The following is a 22780-nucleotide window of genomic DNA, read 5'->3' on the forward strand; positions in this document are numbered from 1 at the left end:
CCTCGGTTCTGCTGTCTTGGCTGCTACACAGTTGCACCCCACCCCTGCCGCCTCCCCGGACTTGTTGGGAGCTTGAAACGAGTTACAACAAAGCCCCACCACGTGACTCTGGGCTCATGGTCCCCCGCGTACCTCATAAGCCGGATCATGGAATTCAGGTCGTGTACCAGCGACTGGTTCCGCCGGAAGATCTGGGCCCGGGGGCTCCCGTCATAGGAGAACCAGTCCCCAAAGTGGGCCACCAGGGCCGGAAGCCCACTGGCGTTGAACACAGACTCAAAGGACCTGCTGGGAACGAGGATGGTCACTCACGACCTCCACTGACTTCACCCGGCCGTGACCGTGGCCAGGGAGGTGAAGGGGGTGGTCGTGCCACGACATTAACACCAACAACCACAACAGTCGGGATAGCAATAATCACGTCTTGTGTTTGTGCTGTGGGGTGGCTTGGTGGTGGCCAAGCTAGGGCTCTGGGGTCCAAGAGGCACGGGTTCAAATCCTGACTTCACTGTTGGCCACCTATGGAACCTTGGGAGAGTTAGGTACTTTCTCAAGGCCTCAGTTTCATCATCTGTGAAATGGGAATAGGAGCAGTGGCTACCACGCACGGTGGCTGTACGGATCAAAGGGGATAACCCAGGTAAAGCACAGTGAGGGTCAAGAGGTGCTGGCTGTGCAGCCCAGTTAAAGCAGCTCCAGCTGGAGAGCCACAGCAGGGGTCGGCACCTGAGCCAGGCCGCCCCCTACCACCCTGCGGTGGGTGGGTGCAGACTGGGAGGCCGAACGGATGCCGGCCTCACAACTGTACCCTAAAACCATCAGGGCTTTCCTGGAGAAAAAGGGGGAAGGGTGGGTTTCTTTGTGGAGTTAAAGAATCACCTGGGAAGCACCCCCCCCCCCAGCACGGAGAGCTGAGCAAAGGGTGGGGAATACCAGGAAGGGGGGACATACGGGATATTGTAGCTGGCCCAGTAGGTCTTCTGGTAGAGTTCCGAGGTCCTGTCAGCCACCACCACCATGCCCCTGCGACCAGGAAGGGACACGAGGCAGGAGTGGTGAGAAAGGGGGCTCCTGTGGGTGCTGCCCTGCTCAAGGACCCTCGCTGGCTCCCCATTGCCTGGAGCTAGATTATGTCCCCAATCTTTAGCAATCAGGGGCTGCCTTCTTCTCCAGTATTGTCTTCCTGAGGTTTCCCCTCCCACACACGATTCAGCTGCCTCCAGGCCTCTGCCTTGGCAGTTCCCTCTGCTGGAACGCCCTGCCCCTTTCCGGGTACTCACGGGATCTGCTCCAGGATGGTAAGCACCCTTCTCCCAGGGCTGGGCCCGCCGGGGACAAATGCCTTGTAGTCCACGATCATCCACTGGTTGTTGTACCTGCCGTGCCCAAGGAAGGAGGGCTGAACAGACCCTGGGGTCACTGCCCCGGCCTCCCCCTGCCCCCAGGGCCACACACAGTCAGGAATCATGGGGCCGGGGTGGTCTGGGCGCGTCCGGCCATCCGACCGTCACCCGGACACTTTAGCTTGACCAGGTGTCCTCAGACTTGTCTCTCATCATGCTGCTTACCTGCTCCAGAGGAGTCTACGGCTCCCTAGTGCTTACTGGAACAAAGGTCAATTCTGTGCAATGTTCTAAGACCCTGCCCTATCCAGTTCCCGCGTCTCTGGCTCATGGGGCCCCCATCCACCCACGTCCATCTCCTCGGACGGCCCTCTCCACTGTCCGCAGAGCTCTCAAGTTCCAAGTGTCTTCCTGTCCTTCCTCTGGGAGCCTTTCCCTGGGTGGAGAAGCCTGCAAGAGGGGGGCAAATCCTTTCCTTCCCCGTGCCTGTTTCCCCACGTATAAAACAAGGAGAGGACTCAGCAGAGGGTGTGGGGTGTGTGGCCCTGGTGCCACATCAGGTCTCCCAGGGTCTGAGCATTAGCGGGGAGATTGGGTGGGACGGCCGCAGTTCCAGAAGCCCACTCACGTGCCACTGTTGAACCTCTTGAAGATATCGGCCCAGGAGTCCCCGTCCAAGGCCAGGCGATTGGCCACAACATTTCGCATCCACTCCAGCACACAGCCCTCGGGTTGCACGTACTTCCACAGGGCCGAGTTCCGGTTGCCGATGGTGGTCTCCAGGGTCACCTGTGGGAGAGCCGAGGGGGCGCTGCACGAAAGGGCCCCCTAACTCACAACCGGGGCATGGTGCCACCAAGTGGCAGCGCTGCATCAATCGTGGTTCAAATCTGTTGACTCGTTTTTTAAAACTTCATGTCCTGGCTTAGGTGCATGTCCCTCACCAGTTCTTTGGATGAGCATCGAGGGGGTTCATGATCAAGATCATGCATCCACCTTTGCCCTGGGAAACAGCCCCTAAGAGAGCCCAGGGTGTTGCTCCTACGGGACCCACTCCCCCTACCAAGTGGGTCAACTCTTTCCCCAGAGAGATAGCATCCCATCTCTACCCCTTCCCTGCAGTTCCGCAGGGAAAGCTGGGAGGCTTGGGGTTGGTAGCCTGGTGGACAATCTCCATCAACTCTTACAGCCCTCCGGGGGAAAACACAGCACTGCTATTAAGCCCCCTTCTTCTTGAAAGGTAAACTGAGGCCTGGAGAAGCTAAAAGACTTGCCAAAAGGTCATGGCCGCTACGTGGATGGGCCAAGATTTGGCCCTCAGACTTCCAACTCTTAAATCGGGGCTTGCTCCCCTACAGCAGGATATTAGCATGCTTCTTCCTTTTTTATACGAAGCTAGAAAACAACTAAGAGACAGCAGTAGCCATAAATATGATGTTTCAAAGAGGAATGTGCAAAGCAAGCCTCTCAATAGCGATGCCCAGGTAGGAAGAGCTTCTCTACTCCCTCCACACTTGTACCCTCCTCATCCCTCTAGTGTCCCACGTCATCGCCAGGATTCAGACCCGCATGGCCTCAGAAGCCCTGGAGGGCAGTTTCCTCTCTCTGCGCCAGGGGTTGTTCTCAACCTGGGGCAGTGCTCGGGGAGTCTGCAGACTTGGGTGGGGAAACATTACATCTTTATTTCCACTAATGTCAAACCGAAATGCAGCATCTCCTTCCACTGCTAATGAGGTGACACATGACAGTATTATTAGCGGTACCTGAGATCGTCACCAACAGAAATCACAGATGTTTTCCCACCACAGGACAGGATTGCACACATCTCAAGATATCGTTTATGCTCCTCATTATTTGTAAATTATGGCAGGTAGCCCACCTGCGACTGGAGTTTCTTTCTTTTTGTTTTTGGCCACACCTTGTGGCATGAGGGATCTTAGTTCCCCGACCAGGGATCGAACCCGTGCCCCCTCCATTGGGAGCACGGAATCTTAACCACTGGACCACCAGGGAAGTTCCTGGAGTTTCTTATTTGACGTGCTAATAAAGCAGCACATACAGGCGGACCCGAGAGATATCGCGGGTTCTGTTCCAGACCACTGCAATAAAGCGAATACCACAAGAAAGCAAGTCACATGGATTTTCTGATTTTCCAGTGCATATAAGAGTTATGATTCCACTATACTATAGTCTATTAAGTGTGCAATAGTATTGTCTTAAAACCCAATGTACATACCTTAATTTAAAAATAGAAAAAAAATACAAAACAAAAAGACAATTACAATACTCACATCAAAGATCACTGATCACAAATGACCATAACGAATATAATAATGAAAACCTTAAAATATTGTGAGAATTACCAGCATGTGACACAGAGACACAAAATGAGCAAATGTCGTTAGAAAAATGGTGCTGACAGACTTGCCCGATGCAGGGTTGTTACAAATCTTCAGTTTGTAAAATCTGTAATATCGGCAAAGTTCAATAAAACGAGGTACACTTGTATATTACATTAAAAGTTTACTTATATAATATTTCGATAAATGCATGTCGATATACTTGGTTTCCTTTATAATCCCATATATGTTGGCTTGTGCATTTAAAAGCATTATTCTGAGAAGGGGTTCACGCCTCCCCAGACTGCCAAAGGAGTCTGTGGCATAAAAATAGTTAAGAACACAAATGGAAGGTAAATTTCCTTCCCAGACACTTTTTGTAACTGGATGAAACTATTTCAACTGTCCTTCCCCAGGCTTCACTCCTACTTTCCCCACCCCAGACCGCAGCAAGGGGGTCCCCTCACCCACTGCCTGGCCCCTTTCATGCTTCTTCCCACATTTAAGGGAACTAAATCCCACGCTCCTCTCACAAAGTAATAGAAGAAAAAGAGCCCCTTCCCCTCCCCTCCCCAGAATTGGCGTCTTCTGCATCTAGGATTTTTTTTTTTTTAAGTGATGTTTTTTCTCCTCTGCAGTGTTACCCTGGCGACTACAGGGCTTGCTGTGTCTAGAGGGGTGCCAGGAACAGATTTCTAAATGAGTTTGGAGCCCAGCCAGGAAAACCGATAAAAACACCACATTGTAAACAACATTTATTCAGAAACCCAGCCAGGTTTAGAGGGGGTTTTGTGGAAAGCAAAAGGGAAGGCAGAAAGAGCAGAGTCATGGTAGGGAGAGAGATGGCTTGTCCTAAATACATAAACACAAAATGAGGTCACTGGGGCCACGGATATTTCAAAAGGGCCCAAACCAGGGATTTCTGAGGAACTGCAGGACAATACAGAGTCCCAGGCCAGCTGCAGGGTCTGGAGGCCCAGGCGTGACCTGGGGAGCGACATTTTACAAGCGCTTCCTGGCCTCGGCCCTGGGGTGGTGGTGATGCGGAAATGGGGGAGTCTGCGTCCCCCTGCTGTGCCTAAGCTGCTGGGTGCAAAGCTGCCCCGGGGAGAAAAGTGACACCAGAGGATGACTCACCAGCCCGCTGCCCAGGATGTAGAAGTCATCACAGGAGAAAATGGTACCAGGGTAGGATGAGAAGATCACCCTGTTGCCGGGAGCCCGGGTAGATTGCTCTGCAGGCGGGAGAGTGAGCCCGGGGCAGGGGGAGGGGAGGGGGAAGGGGGCCTGGTCAGACAAGCACATACGGAGAACCCCACTCCCCCTCCCAGCAAGACTTGGGAGTTTCCAGGTGGAACAGCAGGCTTCAGAGAAAGCCCCTACTCCATTCTTTCTGAGAATCAGCAAACCAGGCCATTCATGTAAAAGCTAGTAGCAATATATATACATACATACATTACATACATATATATATATATATATAATTATCTTGATTACTGTACCTTATTTTGGCTTTCCTTTTTTTTTTTTTTTTTTAATTGCAAAAACCTATTGTGAAAAAGATCATTCACAGAGCAAATACCCAGAAATCTGAGAGCACGGACTTTGTTTTTTTGGGGGGTGGAGGGAGGGTTTATCCCCTGCTTTACTGAGGTATAACTGACAAATAAAAATTGTCTGTGTTTAAGGTACACACTGTGATGTTTGGATAGGCGTAGACACTGTGAAAGGATGGCCACAGCCAAGCTAATTTACACAGCCTCTGCTGTGTAAACACTGAAGTTCTACTCTCTTGGCAAGTTTCAAGTATACAGTACAGTGTTGTTAACTATAGTCACCATGCTGTGCTTTAGACTCCAGAATTCACTTGTCTTCTAACTGGGAGATGGTACTCTCTGACCAGCATCTCCCCATTTCCCCCTCCCCCCAGCCGCCTGCAACCACCATTCTACTCTCTGCTTATAATAGTTCAACTTTTTTTTTTTTTTTTTTTTTTTTGGCCGTACCACGCAGCTTGCGGGATCTTAATTCTCCAACCAGGAACTGAACCCGGGCCCGCAGAAGTGAAAGCACAGAGTCCTAACCACCAGACCGCCAGGGAATTCCCTCGAGTTCAACTTTTTTAGATTCTACATGAAAGTGAGATCATACAGTATTTGTCTTTCTCTGACTTATTTCACTTAGCATAATGGCCTCCAGGTTCACCCATGTTGTCGCAAATGGCAGGATTTCCTGCTTTTTTCAGTTGAATACTCCATTGTGTGTGTGTGTGTGTGTGTGTGTGTGTGTGTGTGTGTGTACGTGTACATTTTCTTTATCCATTTGTCTGGCTATGGACATTTACGTTGTTTCCATATCTCAGCTATTGTGAATACTGCAATGAACATAGGAGTGCAGACACTTCCTCAAGATTTTATTTCCTGGAAGTGAGATGGATGGATCAGATGAGAGCACAGGCTTTGTGGGGAGGAGACCGGGGCAGAATCCCGGTTCAGGCCCTTATCAACTGTTTGATTTATGTCAAGTTACTTAGCCTTTCTGAGCCTTTCTGAGCCTTATCTGCAAACTGGGAATAATAATCCTTCATCCCACACAGGGCAGTTGTAAAGATTTAATTTATAAGATCGTGGAGGTAGTTTCTAGCACAACAGTGGGTACCCAGTAGGCCTACAATCAAGGTTACTGCGTAACCAGACCAGCACTTGTCAAGGGATGGACTTTTGGTACAAAGTGTTCTGGGGTGGGGATGAGGGCCACTAGGGATGAGGGATGGACCAAAGGAGCTATTTCTATATAACTGATGAATAGATAAAAGTAAAAAGGGCAAAGTCATCAATGAACAGCTAAAACTGGAAGGGAAAACAACCAACACCAATGGTGGTTTTTCAGGGGCTGGTGGCAGGGTGGGTTACAAGTGATTTTTATTCCTTCCTTGTGCTCTGTTTTCTAACTTCCTACGGTGAACATGTATGACTTGATTAATTTGTTTTAATTATTGAAAATTAGTCTAGAATACAAAAAGAAATAACACAAATATCCATCAATAGATGGATGGATAAACAAACTGTAGTATCTCCATGCAGCGAAATATTAGGCAGTCAGGAAAAGGAATGAAGTGCTAACACCTGCTACGACATGGAGAGGCCTTGAAATGATGATGCTGAGTCAAAGAAGCCAGTCGTAAGAAAACCACCATTGTATGTTTCCGTTTTTATGGGATGTCCAGGACAGGTAAATCTACAGAGATAGAAAGTAGATTAGCGGTTGCCAGGGGCTGGGAGGAGGGGGAAAAGGGAGTGATTACTCAGTGGGTACAGGGTTTCCTCTCTTGGTGATGAAAACGTTTTGGACCTAGACTGAGTGGCAGTTGCACAAGACTGTGAACGTACTAAATGCCACTGAATTGTTCACTTTAAAACGGTTAATTTTGTTATGTGAATTTCACCTCAATTAAATAAATAAATAAAACTAGAAAAAAAACCTTTTTTTTTTTTTTTTTTGGCTGCACTGTGAGGTTCGCAGGGTCTTAGTTCCCTGACCAGGGATCAAACCTGCGCCCCCTGCAGTGGAAGCGCGGAGCCCTAACCACTGGACCGCCAGGGACGTCCCTTAGAAAACTTTTAAAAATTAGTGCAGGTTTATATGAAGTTCTAGAACAGGCAAATCTAACCTCATGGGAAAGAAATCAGAAGAGCGGTTGCCTGGGGAGAGGGGTGGAGGCTAACTGCAAAGGTCACAGGGAACTTTCTAGGGTGATGGAAATGTTCCATTGGTGTTTACATGACTGCATGTTTGTCCAAACCCATCAAATTATATGCTCTAAATGTGTATTTCAGCTATCCATCAATAAAGTGAATTAAAAAAAAAAAAACAGAACAAACTTAGTCCGGGACATCATTTATCACCCAGCAGAATGGCAAAAAAATGTGAAGTGAACCGTAATACCCAGTGCTAGCAAGGCTGTGGGGAAAGACAACATATTCACAGAATGGCGGTGGAAGTGTAAATTGGCCCAACCACTTTTTGAGGCAATTTGGCTGTTATCTATCTAGAAACTAAAATTTTAATTATACTCATCTTTTAACCCAGCGTTTCCACCAGGAAACACATCTGGGGGCCCACTTGCTTGCTGTAGTACTGTTTGAAACAGCAAAAACCTGGGAATTCCCTGGCAGTCCAGTGGTTGGGACTCCTTGTTCTCACTGGACAAGCCTCACGGTGTGGCCAAATAAAGAAATAAATATTTTTTAAAAAGAAAGAAGGGAGGGAGGGAGGGAGGGAGGAAGGAAGGGAGGGAGAGTAAAGACCTGGAAATGGCCCACATCCTCAACTGGGGACTAATTAAAATTTAACGTCCAGGGCTTCCCTGGTGGCGCAGTGGTTGGGAGTCCACCTGCTGATGCAGGGGACACGGGTTCGTGCCCTGGTCCGGGAAGATCCCACATGCCGCGGAGCGGCTGCGCCCGTGAGCCATGACCGCTGAGCCTGCGCGTCCGGAGCCTCTGCTCCGCAACGGGAGAGGCCACAACAGTGAGAGGCCCACGTACCGCCAAAAAAAAAAAAAAAAAAATTAACGTCCAGCTGTTAAAAGGTGGACCGAACATGACAATATCAAAAGCTCTCCAAGGCCGGCCGTGGAGCAAGAGGAACAAGTGGCAAACAACCCATATCGCATGATCTCATTTATGTTTTTTTAAAAAACCCAGAAAGCAAACTTTTTAGGGCTGTGCAACTATTCTGTAAATACTGTAATGGCGGATACATGTCATTGAGCGTTCATCAAAAATCCATAAAACTCTACAAAGAGTGAACTCAAATGTAAACCATGGACTTCTGTTGACAATAATGTATCAATATTGGTTCATCAATTGCAACAAGTGAACCACGCTAATGCAAGAGGCTAGTAACAGGGGAAAGTGGGAAGGGGGATATATGGGAACACTCTGTACTGTCTACTCAATTTATGTCAGTGTAAAATTTTTCTAAGAAATAAAGTCTATTAATTTTTAAGAGGTCCATATATACACACATATAAATGTATCCCCCCAAATCTAGATAGATCCAAACCAAAATGGCATCAGTGCTTTCCTCTTAGGAGAGATCTGGAATTTGGGACGAAGGTATCAAGGGAGATGTATTTCTTCATCTCTGTTGCTGGAATCTGTGCCAGTGAGGATGTATTTACATATAAATAGTATAATAAAAATATCGATAAGTTAAAACAAATGGAAAAGTGAGGTACGTTTTTTAAAAGTCTGAAAAAACATAACCAAGTGTTTGCAGAAATGACCTCTTGTGGGATGTGGGGTGTTCCTGTGACTTTCACTGTGTGTATGTGTGTTTTGCCGCATTTTCCAATTTTCTATAACATACATGTATGACTTATGTAGGTTTTTCAGATATTAAGATATAGTGGATACACAGCAATGGGAACGACAGATCTGCAGCTACAGAGGACAACGTGGATGAAACTCACAGACGTTACACTGAGTGAAAGAAGCCAGGCGCAAACAAGCCCATGCTGCATGATTCCATTCGCAAAACATTCCAAATCCATCAAACCTAATCCAGGCTGTGAGAAGTCACTACGGGCTGGGGACAGTGCCTGGAAAGGGACAGGAAGGAAGCTTCTGGGGGCTGGGAATGTTGTTTCTCTGTCTGGATGCTACACACACAGGTGTGTGTTCAAAGTGCAAAAATTCCACCTGTACACTTATGATGCGCACACTTTTCTGTACAAATGTCAATTTAGAAGTTTAAATTTAAATTAATGGGCATTAGGTTGTTTCCAAACCACTAATGCAGCTGACAGCCACGTACACAATCCCCTTGTAGAAATAGAAATGTTTCTCCAGGGACAGATCTGAGCCAGAGGGTTGCTGGATCACAGGCGAGACAGATTTTAAATTTTGTTAGACGCCAGCTGGGCTCCTCTTCAAAGTGGCCGTGCCAGCTCCCACTCCCGTTAGCAGTGAATGAGGGTATACATTTCCCCACCCTCTCGCCACCTCCTGGCAACATTAATTTTTTTAAGTTTGCCCAAGAAGGAGGCACTGCAAACATTTGGCAGTGGCTACCTCTAGACTTAACACTGGGGCCAGGAATGACGGGCACACTACCCGGCACTTGGGCCTTAGTGGCAAGGTTTTCACATTTGACAGGAAGAACGTATTCATCCATTTCTGTGTAGCTGTTTGCAAAAATGGCTGTAACTCTCCCCATGCTTGTATCCACGTCATCTGCAATGTGACTCAGCAGTTCCTTACATTACATGGTCGGGTCTATTTCCCCACTTCTTGAATCTGCACGGGTCACTTGACTTGCTTTGAGCAACAGAATGCTGTGCCCATTTCAATCAGCCCTCGAGAGGCCTTCCACACTTGCCTGCCCAGATGTCACATGAACAAGCCTGAGCTAGCCTGTGGGAGGATGAAAGACCATGTAGCCCAGCTGTCACATCATCCCAGCTGACAGCCAACCCCCAGGCGTGCAGACGAGGCCATCCTAGGTCAGCCAGCTCACCCCAGCTGACTACAGAAGCATCAGTGAGGCCAGCCACAATCAGCAGACTCGTCCTAGAATAACAAAACCACCCAGCAGACCAATGGACATGTGAGCAAAACTAAATGGCTATGTTTTAAACCTTTGCTGTTTTAAATTTGGGGTGATTTGTTACACAGCAGTAGCTTACTGATACGCCTTGTGAGATAAAAATTAAAAGGAAATAAACACGTTAAAAATAACATGAACTCGGGCTTCCCTGGTGACGCAGTGGTTGAGAGTCCGCCTGCCGATGCAGGGGACACAGGTTTGTGTCCCGGTCCGGGAAGATCCCACATGCCACGGAGCGGCTGGGCCCGTGAGCCATGGCCACTGAGCCTGTGCGTCCGGAGCCTGTGCTCCGCAACGGGAGAGGCCACAACAGTAAGAGGCCCGCGTACCGCAAAAAAATAAATAAATAAATAAAATAACATGAACTCTTAGACTGGCCTTATGGTGACCCCAGTGTATATGGGGCTGAGGCCCACACCTCCCAGTACTATGCCCACTGTGTACCCACATACATGCTCACACACAGACCCACCCACATCTACCCACCTTGGGGCCCTTCTCTGAACTGGAACCAGTACTTTTTCATGATGCGCAGCATGTACTGGTAGGAGTGCCAGGTGTTGTGGGCGACCAGGAGGTCACTCTGGCCAGGCAGCAGCTTGATGAGGGCAGAGCAGGAGCCAGAGCCCGTAGCATGCTTGGTCTTGGTCTTATTCAGGGCCAGCTCTAAGTCTTCGAGGTCCCCAGAGATCTGCAACAGGCTGAGGAGGGTCAGAGTGCCGGAGGGTTACCATGCCTGCTGGGAGTGCCATTACATACCCATTTCACAGAAGAGAAAGCTGAGGCACTGGGAGGTTGGGCGACCGGTCCGAGGCCATGTAGCCAGGAAGTGGCAGGGCTGGTATTGGAACCCAGGTCTGTCTGACTATAAGGTGTGTGGCACTTTCCCCTGCCCTGTCCACTCTGGGGGTGGCACTTACAGGAACCCCAAGGGTTTGATGGTGAACTTCCCAGTTGGAAAGGTCACACTGCCTTCATAGCTGTCCTCTAGGCCTTTCAGCTGCAGGAGGGTCAGCCGCACCTAGGGGGAGGGGGAGGGGGAGGGGGCAGGGGGCAGGGGGCAGAGGGAGGGTGAGGCCTCTCCCCCAGGCTCATGCCTTCTGCAATGGGAGGGGCTTCAGCAAAGGAGGCTCAGGTGCACCCTCCAGGCTCCAGCCAACCCTGACCCCCCCCCTTAACCACCACCCACCCCTCCATGCCAAGCACCCCCCTGCCATCATTTAACTATATGTCTCCATCCTGTGGCAACCCCAAATCACCCCACTTAAGAACCCAACCCAAATCCACCTCCTCCAGGAAGCCTCCCAGCCTGCCCTGGCCCGCTGCTGGCTGCTCCCCGTTCTGAGTTTTACTGGCTGTGCTGCTGGCTCAGTGAACTTGTGTCATGTGGCTGACTTCTCCCCACTGTCACTGTCATTGTTCTGTAACCATGGAGTATATCACTGTGTCCCCCACCGGGCCTTGGCCTGTGCTGGGCATACACCAGGCACTTAGCAAGCATCCGTAAGATGGACAGACAAAAGGACAGATGGATGGATGGTGGCTACTGAGTTAAATGAGAGAAGGACAGAGAGAAAGGCAATCATCTAGATGGACAGGAGGGTGAAGAGAAGGACAGATGTTCAGGCAGGTGCTGAAGTAGATGGACGGGACCAGATGGATTCACTCCTTCATCTGTAAATACTCAACAAACCTTCACTTATAAAGCGCCTACTATGTGCCAGCCCCTGTGCTAAGTACTGGGGATACCATAGTGGACAAGGCAGATGTGGTCCTTGGCTTGTCCTCATGGGACCCAAGTCCAGTTGAAGACAGAATCTGAATGCCTCACAAGAGGGCTACAAAGAACTGCAGGGAGGGGACGTGGAGGTGAGGAATGGTGGGGATGAGCCGGGCAGAGGGGGAGAAGGAAAAGTGTTCCAGGCAGAAGGAACAGCACACTTTAAAGCCCTGAGTGAAGAGGTAACATCTTGTTCAAGGAACTGGGAGGAGGCCAGGGAGGCCGGAGCACAGATTGAGAAGGCCAGTAGATGAGGCTGGGGAGGGAGAGGGTGCAGGGGGGTGTTGAGGCCACATTAAGGAGTGTGGGCATCACCCTGGGGAACTGGGCAGCCCCTGGCGAGATGTACGAGCAGCAGAGACAGAGCAGAGGGGATGGACCAACAGATGGACAGACTGAGAGATGCCTAGGCTCTGGCCAGAAGGAAGAGGTGGAATGAAGCAGGGAACGTGGTCCATCAGGAAGATGGCTAGGCAGGTAGATGGGAGGGTAGATGGACAGACAGGTAGATGATGAACAGAGAGAGAGACAGGCAACCAAATGGGGTATATCGACAAGGCAGGTGGATAGAATATCTGACAACTAGGCTAAGATGGGCAGGTTGGTGACAGATGAATAAATGGGAAGAAGAGAGTGAAAGATGCATAGACTTGTGGGTGGGTGGACGAATGTGCTGAAAAACTAGATGGATGGATGGATGGATGGATGAATGGGTAGACGGATGGAGGGGTGGGTGGGTGGATGGACAGATGGATGTATGGGAGGGAGAAAGGGAAGGATGGACATGGAGGGAGGGAGGGAGGGAAGACTGGATGGATCTGTGGATGGATGAGTAGATGGATGGGAGGATGGGTACGTAGATGGGTGGATAGATGCGGGAGGGAGGGAGGGAGGGAGGGAGGGAGGGAGGGAGGGAGGGAGGGCTGGCTGAGAGGGGCAGGGGACAGATAGGTTGGCCAGCTGGAACAGTAGCACCTGCAGTGGTAGCAGGTCCCCAGAGCAGACTCAGCTTGCTGCCCCAGCCCTCTGAGCATGGGGGCCATGCCCACCTGGTGCCAGTAAGCAGAGCCATTGTTCAATTCCATCTCCTTCTGCATCCACTCCAGGTTGGCCTCCAGGAATTTCTTGAGCCTCTCGCAGTAACTGACTTCATACTCGAAGGGGCCGCAGTAATTCACCACCGTGTTCATCCAGTGCATATAGATGAGCTGTAGGGTGGGCGAGGACAGGGGCGGGGCAGCAGGCCTGCACTCTTCCCTGAGGACCCCACTGGCCCCCACTCGGGCTCAGAGTCCTCACTCCTATCCAGGTCTCCAAAGAGTCGAGGAGCTCTGGTGAGGACACCTCAGCACCTCTGCTCACACTGGCTTCTCTCACCCAGCCAGCTCTCACCCCCACCAGGGCCCAATGCCTCTGGATGCCTCCCTCCTCTGAAAGCCGTCAGCACTCACAGTCTGTCCTAGATTACGCCTCCTCTGTTACTGGGGTCCGCCACCCCCATCTGTACACGTATTCAGTCACTCAACTACCTTTTTTTTTTTGAGCACCTACCATGTCCTGTCCTGAGCACTGAGGACACAGCAGTGAACCTGGCAAGAGAATCCTGTGGCAGTTCCACCAGCCCTCAAGAGGCCTTCCCCACCTCCCCACCCTGATGTCACATGAACAAGCTGGGCCAGCCTGCTGCGGGGTGAAAGACCATATGAGCCCATCGTCCCCGTCACCCCAACAGACGGAGAGCCTCCCTCGGGGGCTGGTGTGCAAGCTCAGAGAGGTAACGTGGGCAAAGCCTCTGGCACGTGTGTCTGGGCTTCCTCACGTGAGAACCACGTCAGGCCTTGCCTCAGTGCTCCTGGCTCAGGCTACGGGGCCCTTGAGAGATGGAATCTTGTCTCAAATACCACCAAGCACCCAAAACACGTGGCCTGACCCAGTGTCTGACACCTCCCCAGACATCGAGGTCCCAGGAGGGCGTCTCAAACTGCAGCTGCATGTCAGAATGAGGAGAGGGAGTTTATTAAGCGCTGTCACACTGTACACCGTCTCCTGTGACGTGCTCTGTCCCTCTCAGCACCATGCATCTCACACGCATCCACCTGCTCGTTCACTTTCACTGCTTTCTGATTCTGCACTGTGTGACACTACTGCGATCCGGTCACCCATGCACCCACCGGTGGCATTTGAGTGTGTTTGCCTCGGGGCTGCTTTGAACCCCTTGGGTCACCTCTAGGGTACACACCTAAGGAGTGGGGCCCCTGGGTCCTAAGGCATGTGTGTATTCAACTCTACAAGTTAACGCCAAATTACATCCCAACGTGGGTGTCACACCTTCACGCACAGTGTGGGAGCATGGCCAGCCCACCACGGCCTCACCCACTCCTGATGCGGTCTGCCTTCTGAAATCTGTGATTATCACTTTTAAAAAGCCCAAAAGCAGGTAATGCAAAATAATATGTTGTTTAAGGTTTCATCACATGTAGTAAAACTAGTTTAACCAAAGGAAGGGAGTGGAAATAACTCAAATGTCCACCCACTGATGAAAGGATAAAGAAAATAGTCTATCCCTACAATGCAATATTATTCGGCCATAAAAAGGAATAACGTACTAACATACACTAGAACATGGAGGAACCCTGGAAACAAGTTAAAGAAGCCAGCCACAAAAGACCGCATATTGGATGATTCCTTTCATAGGAACTGTTAAGAATAAGCAAATCCGTAGAGACAGAAGGTAGATGAGCAGTTGCCAGGGGCTGGGTGGAGTGGGGAAAAAGGGAGGTGACTGCTAACAGGTATGGGGTTTCTCTCTGGGGTGATGAGAATGTTCTGGAATTAGATAGTGGTAGTGGTTGTGCAACCTTATAAATATACTAAAAGCCACTGAACTGTACATTATAAAATGGTGAATTTTATGGCATGTGAATTCTATCTCAATATAAATGAATGAATGAATGAATGAATGAAAGGGAATGACAGCCACCACATGTAGTGTGGTGGGTGTCTCTGGGGTAGGAGAGGCAGGGGAATGGAGTTGAGAGGGGGCTTCAATGGTTTTAGTAACATTCCAGGGTTTAGTTTGGGTGGGTGTTCATTTTATTACTAAGCTTCGTAACTTGGAATGTGTTGTGTATTTTTTATATGCATCAAATAGCACCCAGTGTAAATTTTTAACAAATACATGTGACCTTTTCTCCCCAACTAGATGGAAGGCTGGGGGTGGGAGAGCCCCCTCTACACATATCTCAGAACCCTCCAAAGCTCCCTGGGGAACACACTTGATGGGCGGGGGAAACCCCGGGGTCCCGCGTCTGGCCCTTACCTCCTCGGACACGGCGGCCTCCACCACGCCCGCTGCGTAGGCCTGCAGTCTATCGTTGTAGTGGCCGTTCGTGTGCAGCTCCAGAAAGGCCCACCTGCAGGGGTAGGAGAGGGGACACTTGGTCAGTGAGGGGGTGAGCGTGAAACGGGCCCTCAGCTCGGCACGCACCTGTCTGCAGTTTTAAACCATAGAAAACAACGCAGTGACGAAACTGCCGTTCACATGAATGTCTGTCGGTCTGTCTCTGTGCACGTGTCAGGCTAAATCCCTAAAAGAGAAACTGCTAGGTCAAAGGACACATGCATTTTTAATTTGAATAGATACTGACAAACAGCCTCCCCCAGGGCTGTGCTAACCTTCATTCTCCGCCCCTCCCCCAGGACAATAATAGCAGCTAATATCCCCTGAGGGACAGTCACTTCCATGCCTATTAACTCATGTACTAGTGCTCATGACAATCCCACAGCCCTGCAAGGCAGGCACCGTCACTGTCTCCATCGCACAGAAGGGGAGGTAGTTCAAGCAGAGTTACGTACCTGCAGTGGTAAATGGCATCGCAGCCTCTTCCCCCCACGTCCATGCCTTTTGCTGTGTGGCTTTACATCCCTCCCGCCACTGGCCAGATGTCCTTCCCTGTCCCCTTGATTTGGGCTCAGTCATGTCATATGACTTGCTCTGGCCGATGGAATGCGGTAGAAGTGACTTGTCTCAGTTATGAGATTAGCCTTCAAAGGGTCTCCCGTGGTTCCACTCGTGTCCCTGCTATGGCCACGAGAGAAACATGCCTGGCCAGCTCGCTGGTCCCAAGAATATGAGAGACACATGTTGCTGACCAGGTCTGCAGAACTACAGCATGAAGCAGAGCTGCCCCAACTGCTCCAAGGATCCATGAGCATAAACGGCTGTCATTCCAAGCCACTGAGTTTGGGGGCAGTTTGTTATGCAGCACTGTTGCCCAGTACTAGCTGATAACACACACCAAAGGTCACAGAGCTAAGAAAGGGCAAAGCTAGGATTCAATTCCAGGCAGGCTGGTTACCAGGAAGCAGATTCTGATCAGGAGGTCTGGGGTAAGGCCCAAGACTCTGTATTTCTAACCAGCTCCTAGGTGATGCCTGGGGTATATACTGCATTTCTACAACATACGAACTCCTGTCTGTGCACTTCCCTGCTTAGGATCAATCTTTTTCACCCTTACTAAGGTGACAGTTGAAAAATTCAATCACGTAATTATAATCCTTTAATGAGTTAAGTTACATATATTTTCTTATTTCTTATTGGTCATTTATAGTTCTTTGGTTCATGTCCTTTACTCATTTTTCTCTACCGTGGTTTTTTTCATCTTACTATTATTATTATTTTTCGGCTGCACCGTGGCTTGCGGGATCTCAGTTCCCCAACCAGGGATTGAACCTTGGCCACGGCTGTGAAAGCACCAAATCCTAACCACTAGACCACCAGGGAATTCCCATCGCCTTTTCTTATTGGTTGGTGAAATTCTCTATATACATATTAGCCCTTGGCTTGTCACTAATATTGAAAATACCTGTATTTTAATTGATTTTTGCTTTTGTTTTTGCCATATGGTAGTTTTCAGTTTTGTCCTATCAGTCTTTCCTTTATGGTTCTGGATTTCATCCTTGCTCCAAGTACACAAAGAATATTCACCCAGGTGACTTCTGTAACTAAGGAAAACACTTGTGGAGGCAATTTCTATTAAGAAAATGAGGGCAACAGAAGACACTAATGAGATCTTTAAGAGGCTACACAACGCAGAGAGCCAGGCTCAGCCAGGACTGTCTCACAGGAATTTGGCTAAAAAGTCACCAAAGAGCTCCAGGACAGGCAGAGCTCTGCCCTAGAGAAGACAAAGGAGAGGAAATGACTATCAAAATACACCCAATAGTTTTGGCAATCAAGCTTCTTTGAGCACCTACTGGGTGCCAGACACCGAGGGTATACAAGAATGAATATATGTAACTGCTATGACGAGAAAAGGAATAAAGTACCCTGAGGAGGTACGCTCCTGTTGCTACTGAGTGAAATCTAGGAAGGCTTCACAGAAGAGGTGATAGCTGCTCCAGGATTTGAAGTTTAAGTAGGAGCTTGCAGGGAGAAGGGGGGTTGGGGTGGGGAGGAGAGGGAAAGTAAAAGAAGGAAGCCTGAGCTCTGAGAGTTCCAAAGCAAAGAACTTGAGCTACAAGATAAAATGGAGCTGTGGGGACTGGTAATGAGGCCCTGCTATGGTGGATAACAATAGCCCCCAGTGCTAAGCACATCACATGTCTACTTCTCTCTAAATTCTCCCAAAGACCCTATGACATGAGTTTGATTCTCCCAATTTGCAGTTGTGGGGCCCGAGGCTCAGAGGGGTGAAGTCACTTGCCCAACAGAGCTCAGACTAACATCACAGAGCATGATGTGCTCTGAGCCTCCACCTTAACTCAGTTTTGTGGGGGATTGTTTTGTCCTTGAAGGTGAAGGAGTTAGTTCTTATCAAACAAATCTAAGAGCCATGAACTTTCGGCTAATGACTCACATATAATCACAGATATGGAGAGAAGAACACAAAAAAACTAGAATAAAGGTCTTAAATTTCAAGGAGAGTGGAGGACAAAGAGAGTCTGGGATTGTGGGTCCCTCAGGCATCGTCTGAATCCCCAGGTCTCTCTCTTATCAACTGTGTACCTTTGGGCAAATTGCTTAACCTCTCTGGGACTCAGTTTCCTCACCTGTAAAATGGGCAAAGCAATTCCCACTTCAGAGGGTTGCCATGGCAGGTGCCAGAAGAGAACTCAACGGTTTATACTCGGTAAGTATGTGTCTCATCATTAACCTGAGAGGGGAGGTTTGGAGCAATCCAGTAGACTTGGTGATGGGAAGAAATTTAAAACAGGGTACAGAATGTAGTTCCCCTTGTGATAAAAAAAAAAAAAAAAAAGCGGGGGAATCAAGGGAGAACATACACAACTTACATAAAACGAAAAAGGCTGTTCAGATGCCAAGTCCTGGTTATAACTGAGAGGCCAGTGGCCTTCCAGACAGCGCCTGCTTAAAAGCTCTCCTTCTGCAGGGAGCAGGCTCAGTCAAGGCCACAGTGCTGAGGCCCTGAAGACAGGCAGCAGCTAGGAACTCACCCTGTGACCGGTGCTCACACAGCCCTCACGGATGTGTATGAGCATCCTTGTTCACAGCAGCATTTTTTTTTTAACATCTTTATTAGAGTATAATTGCTTTACAATGGTGTGTTAGTTTCTGCTTTATAACAAAGTGAATCAGTTATACGTATAAATATGTCCCCATATCTCTTCCCTCTTGCATCTCCCCCCCTCCCACCCTCCCTATCCCACCCCTCTAGGTGGTCACAAACCACTGAGCTGATCTCCCTGTGCTATACGGCTGCTTCCCACTAGCTATCTATGTTACATTTGGTAGTGTATATATGTCCACGCCACTCTCTCACATTGTCCCAGCTTCCCCTTCCCCTTCCTCATATCCTCAAGTCCATTCTCTACTAGGTCTGCATCTTTATTCCCATCTTGCCCCTAGGTTCTTCATGACCATTTTTTAAAAAATATTCCATATATATGTGTTAGCATACTGTATTTGTTTTTCTCTTTCTGACTTACTTCACTCTGTATGACAGCCTCTAGGTCCATCCACCTCACTACAAATAACTCAGTTTCATTCCTTTTTATGGCTGAGTAATATTCCATTGTATATATGTGCCACATCTTCTTTATCCATTCATTTGTTGATGGACACTTTGGTTGCTTCCGTGTCCTGGCTATTGTAAATAGAGCTCACAGCAGCATTTTTGACTAGAGCTGAGGAAAACAGGACCCTCCCAAAACATCCAGTGTTAGGGGCCTGATACAATAATCTATCCATATATGCGGTGGGCTTCTAGAACCATGTGGCTGACCACCGTGTGCTGATGAGATGTCAGACACAAAGTTTTTTTAAAAAACGTAAGATTAGAGAAGGACAAACGGGGGATTCAGGATAACCCCATGTACAAAAACATTACACGCACTCACATACCAGTACGTATACACATGTATGTATGTACGTATGTTTAGGCCTGTTTATGCATAGAAAATTCTAGAAGAAAGAACAGTGGTTATATATAAAAAGAAAGAGTGGGGAGCGCAGTTTACCTCCCACATTCTACCTCACCTTTCTAAACTTTTTTACCATGGAAAGTTAAGCACTTGTGTAATAATTACAAAGATTTAAAAGAGAGCAGTGTGACTCTTTCAAGCTGGACAGAAAGGAAAAGGATGAGTGGAGAGTGACAATGCCCCCCCCGACCCCCCCCAGCCAGGCCACAGTATGGTAAATATGGAATTAGTCACTGCCCTTGTTGGAGAGAGTGCCTTCTGCATTCCTCTCTGAACCGCCTTATTCCAAAGGGCGATTGGGGTGATTCAGTTTGGATGGAGTTTGTGCACTTTGCTCGAGTTCTCAGAAAACCTGGCTATGTAGGTGTCTGCCTATCTTTCCAGAATACCTTGGAGAGAGAGAGATTCCCATTCATGAGGGAATTTCAGTGCTAGAGCCCCTCTGGCTGATCTCTGAAGATCCCTCTGTTGCCTCAGGCCCTAAGCCCTCATCAAAAGATTTTCTTCCAGGCCCCTGCAAGGCTGGCGCCATCCTCATCTCGTTGGGGTGAGGCAGTTGCTGACAGCCACCTGTAGGAAGTGTCCAGGCAGAGATCTGAACCTAGATCTCTCTGATGTTAAACCTGAAACCCTGCCTCATACCACATCTCCACGCTCTCCCAGCCTCAGCTTCCCCATCTGTAAAACGGGAAGGCTTGGACATCAGCAAATGGCTTCTGGAATCCCTCACTGCTGTGCTGGCTGACAACTTTGGGAGACTCTACCCCAGTCCCTGGCCAAAACAAAACAAAAAAACAAACCACTGGAAAGAATGTGTTTCTAAAGCAAAATGTCCCCATTTGACGGTTCTTGATTCAGAGATCATGTCCTTCCTGCTTGTTTGGTTCTAAAATAGCTCATCTTTTATTAGATGAAATGGGCAGAGATCAATAAATATTGTTCTAACACATATATATATGGAATTTAAGAAAAAAAAATATCATGAAGAACCTAGGGGTAAGACAGGAATAAAGACGCAGACCTACTGGAGAACGGACTTGAGGATATGGGGAGGGGGAAGGGTGAGCTGTGACAGGGCGAGAGAGTGGCATGGACATATACACACTAACAAACGTAGTAAGGTAGATAGCTAGTGGGAAGCAGCCACATGGCACAGGGAGATCAGCTCGGTGCTTTGTGACCGCCTGGAGGGGTGGGATAGGGAGGGTGGGAGGGAGGGAGACGCAAGAGGGAAGACATATGGGAACATATGTATATGTATAACTGATTCACTTTGTTATAAAGCAGAAACTAACACACCACTGTAAAGCAATTATACCCCAATAAAGATGTTAAAAATAAATAAATAAATAAATATTGTTCTGGTTTGTTTTTAATGCACTTGCTTGGCAAAAATAAAAAGTCAGCTGCACTGAATCTATTTCCCCAAACTTTTTTTTTTCTTTTTCTGGAAAGTGTATGGGCCACACTGTGGTTTTATGTCAGGGACAGCTAATACCTCTGAGATGACTCCAGGATCTAATGAAGAGGCCACATTTGGGAAAAGCCAGACCATTCTTGTGAGATGAGCAAGGGGTCACAAATCTCCCCTCACCATCATTGTCCCTTCAGTGTATAGTGTGCCCTGGACACCCGCTACTATGCGGGATGTACCACCTCATCTGTGGCTATCACTCCTTTTCCATTCTTGATGGTGTAAGTTTATCTTTTGTGACTTTTCAAAGAAACAGTTGGATAACTAATAAGAACCTGCTGTATAGCACAGGGAACTCTACCCAATACTCTGTAATGGGCTACGTGGGAGAAGAATCTAAAAAAAAAAAAAAATGTAGATATATGTATAACTGATTCACTTTGCTGTACACCTGAAACTAATACAAAATTGTAAATCAGCTATACTCCAATAAAATTTTTTTAAAAAATTAAAGAGAGAAGAGCTAACACCCATCCTTCTCAAACTCTTACAAAAAATTGCAGAGGAAGGAACATTCCCAAACTCATTCTATGAGGCCACCATCACCCTGATTCCAAAACCAGACAAAGATACTAGAAAAAAAGAAAATTACAGACCAATATCACTGATGAATATAGATGCAAAAATCCCCAACAAAATACTAGCAAACAGACTCCAACAACACATTAAAAGGATCGATCATACACCATGATCAAGTGGGAATTATCCCAGGAATGCAAGGATTCTTCAATATACGCAAATCAATCAATGTGATACATGGTATTAACAAACTGAAGAATAAAAACCATATGATTTTCTCAACAGGTGCAGAAAAAGCTTTTGACAAAATTCAACACCCATTTATGATAAAAACTCTCCAGAAAGTGGGTATACAGGGAACCTACCTCAACATAATAAAGGCCATATACGACAAACCCACAGCAAACATCATTCTCAATGGTGAAAAACTGAAAGCATTTCCTCTAAGATCAGGAACAAGACAAGGATGTCCACTCTCACCACTATTATTCAACATAATTTTGGAAGTCCTAGCCATGGCAATCAGAGAAGAAAAAGAAATAAAAGGAATACAAATTGGAAAAGAAGAACTAAAACTGTCACTGTTTGCAGATGACATGATACTATACATAGAGAATGCTAAAGATGCCACCAGAAAACTACTAGAGTTAATCAATGAATCTGGTAAAGTTGCAGGATACAAAATTAATGCACAGAAATCTCCTGCATTCCTATATACTAATGATGAAAAATCTGAAAGAGAAATTAAGGAAACACTCCCATTTACCATTGCAACAAAAAGAATAAAATACCTAGGAATAAACCTACCTAGGGAGACAAAAGACCTGTCTGCAGAAAACTATAAGACACTGATGAAAGAAATTAAAGATGATACCAACAGATGCAGAGATATACCATGTTCTTGGATTAGAAGAATCAATATTGTGAAAATGACTATACTACCCAAAGCAATCTACAGATTCAATGCAATCCCTATCAAATTACCAATGGCATTTTTTACAGAACTAGAACAAAAAATCCTAAAATTTGTATGGAGACACAAAAGACGCTGAATAGCCAAAGCAGTCTGGAGGGGAAAAAAGCAGGGCTGGAGGAATCAGACTCCCTGACTTCAGACTATACTACAAAGCTACAGTCATCAAAACAATATGGTACTGGCACAAAAACAGAAATATAGATCAGTGGAACAAGATAGAAAGCCCAGAGATAAACCCACACACCTATGGTCAACTAGTCTATGACAAAGGAGGCAAAGATACAGAATGGAGAA

At 47.8% G+C, this 22780-nt stretch overlaps 1 protein-coding gene across 3 annotated transcripts in view; it reads right to left on the minus strand.

Moving 5' to 3' along the window:
* Window positions 1-22780, minus strand: part of PLBD2 (phospholipase B domain containing 2) — a 29744-nt gene that overhangs the window by 2831 nt on the left and 4133 nt on the right. Inside the window, exons 2-10 of one of the 3 annotated variants that reach the window (XM_022550732.2) lie at window positions 15394-15487; window positions 13124-13282; window positions 11215-11315; window positions 10781-10995; window positions 4820-4917; window positions 1972-2132; window positions 1281-1376; window positions 952-1023; window positions 133-285 (exon numbers count right to left, since the gene is read on the minus strand). In XM_022550732.2, coding sequence (XP_022406440.1) covers window positions 133-285; window positions 952-1023; window positions 1281-1376; window positions 1972-2132; window positions 4820-4917; window positions 10781-10995; window positions 11215-11315; window positions 13124-13282; window positions 15394-15487 — 1149 coding nt within the window. Of the gene's footprint in view, window positions 1-132; window positions 289-951; window positions 1024-1280; window positions 1400-1971; window positions 2133-4819; window positions 4918-10780; window positions 10996-11214; window positions 11316-13123; window positions 13283-15393; window positions 15488-22780 lie in introns of all 3 variants that reach the window. The other 2 variants (XM_022550731.3, XM_022550733.3) reach the window with 2 other exon arrangements.

This window comes from Delphinapterus leucas, chromosome 14, assembly GCF_059928025.1.
Source record: "Delphinapterus leucas isolate spDelLeu-1000000601 "Yukka" chromosome 14, BTC_Dleu_Yukka2, whole genome shotgun sequence".
NCBI lineage: Eukaryota > Metazoa > Chordata > Mammalia > Artiodactyla > Monodontidae > Delphinapterus > Delphinapterus leucas.